The sequence below is a fragment of the Ranitomeya imitator genome, chromosome 1 (assembly GCF_032444005.1).
Source record: "Ranitomeya imitator isolate aRanImi1 chromosome 1, aRanImi1.pri, whole genome shotgun sequence".
NCBI lineage: Eukaryota > Metazoa > Chordata > Amphibia > Anura > Dendrobatidae > Ranitomeya > Ranitomeya imitator.
This window is the reverse complement of record NC_091282.1, coordinates 349,698,945-349,710,185: the sequence shown is the minus strand read 5'-3', so window position 1 is coordinate 349,710,185 and position 11,241 is coordinate 349,698,945. Positions and strand designations below refer to the sequence as shown.

Sequence of the window (11,241 nt, the reverse complement as noted above, 5' to 3'; positions counted from 1 at the left end):
CTCACCTACTGTATCCTCACCCATCCCTTGTAGATTGTGAGCCCTCGCGGGCAGGGTCCTCCCTCCTCCTGTACCAGTCGTGACCTGTGTTTAAGATTATTGTACTTGTTTTTATTATGTATACCCCTCCTTACATGTAAAGCGCCATGGAATAAATGGAGCTATAATAATAAATAATAATAATAATGTCCTTCGGAAAAAAAATACAGTTAAAAAACAGCAATTAATGGCTACACTTTGCACTGTTTTTTTCTCTCTTGGCTAATTTTTTTTTTATTTCCCGCAAGGCCACATGAAAGGCAGTAAAGGGTGTAACTTTATCACATGATGTCACAACCCCCCACATAACTACGTAACATTAATCCTATGTATGCATCTACTCTGATGGTTCTGGCTGTGTATTTACTCTACCTGGCTGATTACATTTCAGGTTTCCTTTGAGATGTGTCAGTAAAAACGAAAAATAATCAGATGGCACACACATAGTCCTTGTACCGTCCGTTTTTTATCTTGCACCCATTGAACTACATTGTCGAGTCTTGTCTAATTTACGTGGCTGATCGCAGCACACTGCAATTTTTTTTTCTACACAGCTGATAGAAAAACCCACAGATGAACACTACCTTATTGCATAAAAGTGGTCAGAGTGCAATGCGATGTTTTCTCACATATATACAAGTGGGAGTGAGGCCTTGTACTCCCCTCCGATGATGTTCCAATGATGTCGGCAACGGCTCTCCTGGGGCTTGCATGACATTATGTCACATGATCCCTGTGGCCAGTCAGCGCTGGCTTCACTCTCCCACCTTTGGATGAATTAATTGGACATCAAGGGTATGTGTCCACGTTCAGGATTGCATCAGGATTTGGTCAGGATTTTTCATCAGTATTTGGAAGCCAAAACCAGGAGTGGAACAATTAGCGGAAAAGTATAATAGAAACATTTGCACCACTTCTGTATTTATCATCCACTCCTGGTTTTGGCTTACAAAAACTGATGGAAAATCCTGACCAAATCCTGATGCAATCCTGAACGTGGACATATACCCCAAGAGGAAGGGAAAGCTGCGGCTGCACACTCACATCTTGATGTCTGACTTGTCCGAAGGTGGGAGAGTGAAGTCAGCGCTGACTGGCCACAGGAATCATGTGACATAATGTCAGGCAAGCCCCAGGAGAGCCAGTGCCGACATCACAGGTGAGTATACATGTTATTATTTTACTGAGGGGAAAAATGCCGATTGAAAAGTTGTTGGCCAAGTCGTGGACAACCCCGTTAATATTACCTGTGTGATTATAATAAAGCCCTCCATTCTTTACATTCAAATGTCATCATTGGATTTGAGAGTCCCAGTATGAAATGTAGGTATTAGTTTTTGTTCAGTCAGCTGGCATATATACTTATATCGTCCCTATTCAGCCCTTTGATATATCCTGCCAGCTGAATAATACAGAAGAGGACATGAAGTCCGGCCATAACCAACAGTAGCACTGAAAACACTTCACCTCAAGCCTTATCAAGCGCCAGTCGTGCAAGAGTTAAAGGATCCTTGGCAATACATTGTGTGATGTAAGTGCATAGAAGCAATGGTCCATATATCCGGGTGTGTGAACTTTCAGAACAATAGACATCGAGTCATTGAGCATTTGCACTAGCTGCACACAGACACTTCATGATAAAAAAAAAAATCTGCATTTGGTGCTTGGTTATAAGGCCATGGTCACACTAGCAGTATTTGGTCAGTATTTTACCTCAGTCTTTATAAGCCAAACCCAGCAGTGGGTGATAAATACAGAAGTGGTGCATATGTTTCTATTATACTTTTCCTCTGATTGTTCCACTCCTGGTTTTGGCTTACAAATACTGAGGTAAAATACTGACCAAATACTGATCGTGTGAATGTGACCAAAGTGCATGTGGACATCTTTCAATCCAAATATGAATGTTTCTGTCAGCAAGAAAAGGGATTCTGTTTTTACGGCCCCTCATTTATTATGGCTATGGGGTCCATAATGTACCTTCCATTACATACAGAGGCATTCAGGGTTCTTGTAAAAAAACAACAACAAAAAAAACAAACATATCACAGCAGTATTATGGCAGTATTGTCTCTCTGAGCATTGCTTACACAGGCACCATAGGTTATGTCACAAAGTGTCTACAGGTCCATAATGCAGACAATTTATTTGTGTCTTATGTATGTAAAAGTTTGCTTTAGAAATGGAGGTTGTTGTTTTATATTTGATGACCCACAAGTCTGGAAATAACATTACTCTGTCCTGGCTCAGGCCTTGCTCCCTTCTCATATGGCTGACTTCGTTTGCTGTGATCAAAACCGTGTTCAAGTAATCAGGAAAACTTCTTTGACATCATCACCCTAGACTGTAAGGCTGTCAGGGCTGTGTGTGTCTGAGTATATCATTGGCTTTGTATGCAGATACCGTGTGCTCTCAGTTTGCCTGTTCATCACTGCTGCCTATGTCCCTGCTAAGGACCATCTGTCTGCTGAAAGCATGCATCGCTGTCTTTAACCATATGTTTGCTGCAACTCCTGGACTCACTACTGTATATATCTAGATTTTTTGTGTTTGTTTACATTACTGCCTTTGTGTCTTCTTCGATGTCCTCCACTTGTTTGCTTGCCATCTTACATACTCTGCTGTCCTGGTCCTCGCTGATTCACTTGCCATCCAGAAAGTCCTGCCTGTTGTGACATGGCCTTCGGTCTGACCTACGGCTTAGAGGAGCCACCTCACCAGGTGAGCCCATAACACTACTGTTTACAGAATGGGTTACAGCCGGTCAATTACTAATGGAAAAAGCAGGTCTTGGTAATTTCATGTTGCATTTTTTATTGATTCATGAACTTGGTATTGGCTAATAAGACGTTATCATTAGAGCCACAGTGCTGAAGTTATTACCGAACCAATACAACACCTGTCACATTATTATGAAATAAAATCTAATTAAAATCCATCATTCCTAATCTTTATCCTGGTATTTACTGAGGTATGCAAAATGTCCATAATCATCAAGAAGTATGGATGCTATAAAGAATAAAACGGACTGTGCTTCAAGTATCTATCCATTTAGTATTCATTTCAAGCATTATTGTCTTACTAGTCATTGCTTTTTACTCCTTTATCTACAGGTAATTCTGGCATCTTCTCACTTTCATATCTGAAATGCAATGAGGCACATGAAAGACTCGCAACCGATTTCAGTGGGCCAATGTCTTATTGCATTTTCAGAACCTTAGCTGGCTTTAACATTGTACATACTGTGCTACTTCACAGCTGTATTTGGGGGTCTTCTGGGTTTTACAGTAAGGATTACATTTTTAGAGGCTGAGACTGGTCTCCAACTTTTCCTCTAGCTTCTGGATCTTCTCTTCGGAGCTTTTGTCTGGTAGCAGGACTTCTACCGTGAAACTGACCTTCTTGGCGTGTATGTAGCTGTATGTATTATCAAAGCGAAGTACATCTGTAGGGAGAGAAGAAAGCAGGGTTGCCAGGTTGACTATTTTTTTGTCTGAACGGCTTATCAAAAAATCACGGACAAACAATAAGTCATTATGATTCTAAGTGATCGATGTCAATAGCCCATAATTCTTATATGAAAGCGTCAGATTTATTCACTGTAAAATGGTGATAACTACAGTCAAAATAATCTGTATGAGTTCTTCAGCTTCAAAATAATTAAACGCCTTAATTTTTTACAGCCGGGAAAAAAAAACACCCTATTTTTACAGACTGTCCTGGAATATATGGGCAGTTGGCAACCCTGGAAGAGAGATGTTAATGTTGCCAACAATCTTAAGAAACCGATGTACTGTTTAATCGGGGGACACTTGCCACCGGTTTAAAGTTGTGGGAGGAGAGGAAATGGTGAGACAATGAATGATATAATTAGGTAAAAATGCAACCAGTCCCATTGATTGACTGACCCCTCTCCACATACATTGCCGGGGAATGGTCTTCCCATCTACATAGATATTAAGTTGTTGATAGATTTTGTTGAACTTGACAGTAAACGTTTTATGTTCTAGGACACGTTTTTTGACTGGTGTAGACATGCAAAAACACAAGGGGGCAGTATAGAAATGCACATGATCCGCTAAAGCTATGACATTATTCTCTGTAGGCTCTACAGGTATATGGTGGGTTAATTATACGGTATGGTCATGCTGCATGTTTGCCATGATTTTCACAAAAACCTCAAAACATGATTTTGACTTGTGAATATACCCTTATACACAGTACTTGATGCATCTTGCCTAAAATATTTTTATGACCATGTACCTCTATAGAAGTTTTTCTTAATATTACAAAAAAAAAATGTCCAAGTACAGTGCATAAACTGACCTTCCGTATACTTGCGGTAGATGTATGGATCAAAACAGGTGTGATCAAGTAAAAAATTATTACAAAAGGCTCAGAATGGGTTAAAAAAAAATACAAGTTTATGAAAAACAAACAAACAAAAATTAATACTTGCCTCACCTGTGTCCCTATGCAAACTATGTTAAAGGCCAATTGCTAAGACAATAGTTTGGTTCATTACCCATTAGGCCTTATCACAAATGTGATCAGCCTGGTCACTGCCATGTTACAGGGGGCAACAATTAGGAAAGAGCATTGTTACAAATGTTTTGTCAACTGATTATCTGCTCTGCCAATATTGAAGAGCCTTAAGCCCCCAATATAAGTTAGGGGGACGTCGGCTGATATCAATAAATTTGGCTAACAGTCTAATGCATTCAATACTTGGTCGGGGCTCCTTTTGCATCAATTACTGCATCAATGCGGCTTGGCATGGAGGCGATCAGCCTGTGGCACTGCTGAGGTGTTATGGAAGCCCAGGTTGCTTTGATAGCAGCCTTCAGCTAATCTGCATTGTTGGGTCTGGTTGTCTCTCATCTTCCAACTGCCAATTGTCCAGTTTCTCTCCCACATATACCCCCTGCATACCGCCCGAATGTCCCATTCCTTGGAATAAAAGGACTTGTAAGCAAGAACGTGGTGAGTGCCGATTTTCTACATATGCAACTAATTTAATCTCGGCATAGTACCATTTGAGTTCATATATACTCCTCATACCGTGAGAAAGGAGGAACGTGTTTGAGTAGCATCCAAGATTCTGATGCCACAAAGCTTTTCTTGCTTTACAAGATGCCAATATATGTTGCACCCTGCAATGTTTTGTTTTACTTTTCTTTGTTCTTGATTACTTTTCCCATTTACAATGAATATTGAAATATGGTTGTCTGTATTTCCATTTTTTCTAAGGGAGATCTTTTGGACAGAAACATATACATATACCTTGCTGGATTGCCTTCTTAATAAAGAATTAGCCTTATAAACCCGCATATAACTAGAGTTTCGTGATTTTATGATTACTATTGGATGAAGGAGTGGCGTCCTATCAAAGCACCCACCTACCCACAGAGTGCCGTATATCTAGTAAATTTCCATCTTTCCCTTCCCTTCATATAAGCACTTATTGCTTGTCAGGTCTTTGTCCACTTACATGTGCCAGGCTCAGAGCATGTCAAGGTTCCATCTTCTGGTACCATATGTGAATTGTATCTTTCACTTGCCACCACCTCAAGCATTTCCCCAGCTTTTTGTCGCTCTCCTGCCCTTGTCTTCCTGAAAACACCAAATCCAATGTCGCCACCATCTGACTGGAACTGCCACCTAAATAATAATTTTAAAAAAATCAATGTGTGACCAATTTGCAATGTAAATCTATAGTTCAGAGACGAGAGCACCAATGTAGAAATATAAGCCTAGGACATTATATATAGAAAGTAATGCATGCTATACAAAGGGACACACAAAACTGTGCTCGTACGCTCTCAGAAATCAGTGCTAGAAGTGTGAAATGCGTTACATTCTATTAGATGTGACACCATTAACCTAAAAAGTAATTGTCATTTTAATCAATCAATACACATGAAAAGAAGAAATTTTGTAATATATCTTATCAGGGAATTTTGCTTCTTTCTCCTCCAGGATTGATCCTTCATTCTGAATTCAGATTTTCACATTAATGAGATAAGAGATGACAGTTGGTTCTTATGGTATAACATCTCTGCTTGCTGCATCTCTGTTATAAGTCATCTGTTGCATCTTATACAATACTCACTGCTGTATGTTCGTCCTTCAGTCACTGTAGAGGTTATCTGGTGAAAGATGTTATACCATGTAGATGGAGTCAGGCATAGTGTTAGGTCTGGCTGTCTTTGATCAGCTATCCACTCCCTGGTGTGTTGACCAGCTGCTAATTTATCCTAAACCAGCTCCCCCAATCCCTCTCACCTGACCCTCTAGTCAGCCCTATAAGTCTAAATGCGTCATAAGGGGTGCACGTGTGTGGGGTGTATGCATGTGTCCCCTTAATCAAAGTATGCTCGTAGGCAACTATTCAGAATTGGCAGTTAATTCAATAGCGGTCAGTCAGGGCAGGAGTCAGGTAACCCACACTTTGTCCCCAAAATGCATCAACCAACGACAAGGTGGTCTCAAAACTGATGGCTCCTAACATGTCTAATGTGAATACCTCTCTAAGACTGAAGTCCCATAAAATCAGACTTGGAAGAGCGATATTCACATCTACCCAGGAATGCAGACTTTAGTCTTAACACGGTATTCACATTAGACACGTTAGGACCCAGCAGTTTTGAAACCACCTAGTCATTGGTTGATGGATGTGATGGATCGTACAGGGGAAGGGGTGTGTCGACTTCACTCACCTCTGGGGAAGGGAGAGAATGACCCAGCAGGGATTGGTTCTCTGGCGCCACCACTTACCCCAGGTCAGTCAGGGAACTGCACTGACGGCAAATAGTTGCCGGGGAGGCTTCCCTTATAAGTATGAGTTATTGAGGCGCTCCCAGTGATGGGGGATATATCACCAGTCAAGGCTGGGTATATAGAGAAACCTTCTGGCTGTCACTGTCAGAGTTCCTCACTAACACACGGTATGCTGCCACCAGTTCCTCGTTAGATATAAGCCCCATCTAGGTTGGGGAGAACCAGAACAAAGTTCTTCAGTGGGGATAATCATTGAATACGCGGTGGGTAAGGGTCTATTGTTAGCTAGTCTGGAAGCAGGCAGTATCAGAATTAACCCCAAAAAATTCCCAACAATAGCCATGATGGGGAAAGTCTGGCAGAAAGTTAAGCAGTGGAGGGGCGTGGTGATGTAGTGGAGCAAGAAGGACGTTCTAGGTTGGAGCTCCAATCATTCTGATTAATTACTTGCAATTATCTCACCCAAGAGGCTATATCTGGGTATCGCTGCATTCCCCTGGGCACCTGGAGGTGTCCGGCTCCTGAGGAGGTCCAAACCGTGGTCCAGTCGGATATAATCCTGGGATTTCCAGGTGGAGGGCAGCGTCTGCAGGAGGTGGCGGCCATTTTCTTGCCGCACTCCTAAGGAGTGAAAGACACGGAGCGCAGACATTCGGCTCAGGAAGAGCAGGCTGATTACTTGGAGGTATGAGAGGAGGATTGCGCGGTGTGAGCCCTGAGAAACGGGCCCCGCGCTCCCCTCACTAATCACAAAGCGCCATCCGGCTCCTAGCGTTTGCACCATTACATGTGCTTCTCCCCTCTGCTCCCACTGCCCGGGCCAGGGCTGGATTAGCTGGTGATCCAGTTTATTACTCGCCACGCTGGAACTACAGTAATCTTTTATTACGCTGCCTAAGAAGAGGAAAAGGCATTGAATATAGATAAATAAGGAGTGGTGCATGCCACATTTCATGCTGAACTCCTTTGGCTCTTAGCCTTGCATCCTGAGCCCTCCCCTCCCCTGAAGCCATAATTGTTACTGTTGCAATAACTTACTGACCCTGCAGGGTATTGCTTTGCAAAGAGTTTGCAAGCTTTATGGTGGCTTTGAGTGCAATTGTTTATACTACTATACGCTGGCACAAAAGCTTATACTGTCTATATTCTACTGAAGTGTTACATACTGTAATCTCAAGACTTTAATTATGAACCGTTCAAGAAATTCAAGTGCATCTGAGAAGCTGAAAAAAATATGTGCGACCTGACCCCTCTGATAACCTGCGATCGCATAAAGACAGCTCACCTGGGGTCAAATCTACAGGCCAGCGGAAAAACCACACCTCTGATAGTGAGGAGGGAGAGGAAGAAGAGGATTTAACTTTAAAACAGGCATCTGAACAGCTGATGCAAGCTATATCCTTAACTAGGACATCCCTGTCTGGGAAAATAGAGGAGGTACACTCTGAGGTGGGACGCCTCCGGCTAGATATGCAAACCATGAGTGGCCGGATTACGGAAGCTGAATCACGGATATCTCACCTGGAAGACAATTCCATACCTTTGGAGACTAAACTGACCACAGTATCTGGCTCTATAAATGCTTGGAAGCAGAAGGCGGATGATCTAGAAAACAGACTACGTCGTAACAATATCCGTATTATTGGGCTGCCTGAACGCTCAGAAGGTCAACAACCTGAGCAATTTTTGGAGAATTGGCTCAAAGATCCACTAGGGGATGAATTCTCCTCAACTTTCTCTGTTGAGAGGGCCCACAGGGTTCCTACACAGCCTCTTCCTCCGGGTGCTCCACCGAGACCCTTTTTGGCACGTATTCTCAACTGCAGGGACAGGGATGCTATACTTCGAAAGGCAAGGCAAAAGAGCCCCATCAAATTTAACAATGCCACTATTTCAATTTTTCCTGATTTTTCAATGGAACTTCAAAAGCAACGGGCTCAGTTAATGGAGATAAAGCAACTCAGAGAAAAGAACATACTCTGTTCAATTATCTACCCGGCCCGACTTCGAGTTGTATATGACGGCTCCACTTTTTTTTGCGTCCCCAGCGGAGGCAGACGAATGGAGGCACTCTCATGTGGATTGAGGGTAAGAAATCCTGAATTGTTTGTCGTCTCTATATTTGGGTACATTGGAAATGGAGCTACCTCATCGTGGGGGGAGATTTTTTCCTTTTTACTCCCCTCTTTCCTTTATTTTTTGGTAAATGGAGCTCTTCCCGTTAACGTCCAAGATAACACCTATACCAGACTCTGTGTTCAGAGATGGTACCCTCTTTATTGCACCGCAATAGGAGCATGGAGCTTTGCTCCCTTTTGATGCACTTTTTGCTTTTTCTTGTTCAAAGTTTGTCAGTTATTGTTATTCTTCTTTATAGAAATTGCTGCCATGATTTTCTCCATTATTTGTCAGAAATGTGATCAGTGTGACGATGCATACTATGTTTGGATGAAGGGGCATGGCGCCTGATATTACATGTATGACTTGGAATGTGAGAGGCCTCGGAACACCTAGAAAGAGGGTTAAAGTATTTTCACAGATACGTCCTATCACCCCCATGTTATAGCTCTGGTTGAGACACATCTGACCAAGGACTCAGCTCGTTATGTGCAAAAGCCCTGCGTGCAGTGGTCTGTACATGCATTCCATACCAGTTACTCTAGAGGGGTTTCTTTGTTAATCCACAAAGATGTTAGATGGGAGGTTAGAGAGGTTCGGAGGGATCCAGAGGGACGCTTCATATTTGTACATGCGACGGTGAACTTGAAAGACTGTTATAATGTGCATATATAATCTCCCCCGGCTAATATGTCAGTCATTAAAAAGGCGGTGAGCTTTGCTTTAAATTATCCAGACGCACATGTTATGTGTATGGGAGATTTCAATTTGGTTATGGACGATTGCTTGGATAGGCTCAGATTGGACAACGTGGCCTCGGAAGTGACCTCTTCTCCGTCTCGGTTATCAGTACTTATGGAAGGAACTTGTTGGTTAGATTTACCGAGAACGCACCTTCCAGATGTTATAGAATTTACCTGTCATTCATCCGTTAGACGCACTCTGTCCCGGTTAGATTACATATTTGGATCCAGTAATTTGGCGATATGGGTGGGGGAGGTGAAACATGGGAGTAGAGGTATTTCGGATCATAGCCCGGTAATTCTTAAACTTAGATTAAGTCATACGAATAACAGCATAGTATGGAAATTAAACCCATTTTGGCTGAAATTGATAGGGCCCAATGACAGAACTACAGACCAGCTTGACTGTTTTGTCTCGTCCCATCCAGACCCACACAATATTAATGTTTTTTGGGATGCTCTTAAAGCATACCTGAGGGGTTGTTTATCCTCTGCAATCTCATACATTAAACGTAGGACCTCACAGCAGGATGACGATATGGAGAGGCGGTTGAGAGACTCAGAAGCAGCCTACATAGCTAATCAAACAAGTGCAAACAGAGCTGAATGGTTACTTTCTTATAGACTACATGGCCAGTATACTGACACAAAATCTAAGCGCAAGCGGTTTTTTACTCGACAGTCATATTTTGAACTAGGAAACCAGTCTAGTAAACTTCTGACATTTATTGTGAGTCAACACAACGCATCTAACACTATACTTAAAATTTGGGAACCAGATGGTTCAATAGTTACTTTGACAGACGGCATACTTCAATGTTTTCATAACTATTATAAAGAACTATACAGCTCCAGGGGGGACTTAGATACTATGGACTGTCTAAATTATTTATCAGACATAGAATTCCCTACTCTGAGTCCTACATAACGGGCTTTCTTACATGCAGATTTTACTCTTGAAGAGATAAATGTGGCCATAGCAGATCTGGCTTTTGGAAAAGCACCCGGTCCAGATGGATTTCCCATAAAATTGTATAAGAAATACCGAGACAATTTAGCGCCAATCCTTTTGAAAGTTTTTCATAGGATTTGGAGGGGGGGGGGGTTCCTTACCAGACTCCTATTATGGAGCAACTATTATAGTTTTAAAAAAAGATGGGAAGGACCCTCTGGATTGTGGATCATATCGCCCCATCTCCTTAGTAAATGTGGACTACAAAATTTTTACTAAAATTCTGGCCACTAGGTTAAATACGGTAATATTGGACATAATACACCCAGACCATACTGGATTTATGCCGGGTAAGAGTACGTCTATTAATATCAGGAGAGTTCAGTTAATAGCCCAATACAGTTCGTTGGTACCAGAGAATAGTGGGCCATGGCCTCGCTGGACGCGGACAAGGCTTTTGACTTTCTTGAGTGGCCTTTCCTATTTGCATGTCTACAGAAGTATCGATTTGGCCCTAAATTTCAAAAATGGATTCACGCAATATACAGTGGGGCAAAAAAGTATTTAGTCAGTCAGCAATAGTGCAAGTTCCACCACTTAAAAAGATGA

General features: G+C 42.0%; 1 protein-coding gene across 1 annotated transcript in view; it reads right to left on the bottom strand.

The window, feature by feature from the left end:
• Positions 1–2,829: 2,829 nt before the first annotated feature.
• SEC14L2 (SEC14 like lipid binding 2) overlaps positions 2,830–11,241 on the bottom strand; it is a 51,583-nt gene continuing 43,171 nt past the window's right edge. Inside the window, exons 11-12 of the mRNA XM_069760191.1 lie at positions 5,531–5,700; positions 2,830–3,484 (exon numbers count right to left, since the gene is read on the bottom strand). Of these exons, the coding sequence (XP_069616292.1) occupies positions 3,342–3,484; positions 5,531–5,700 (313 nt within the window). The 3' untranslated portion in view covers positions 2,830–3,341. The remainder of the gene's footprint in view (positions 3,485–5,530; positions 5,701–11,241) is intronic.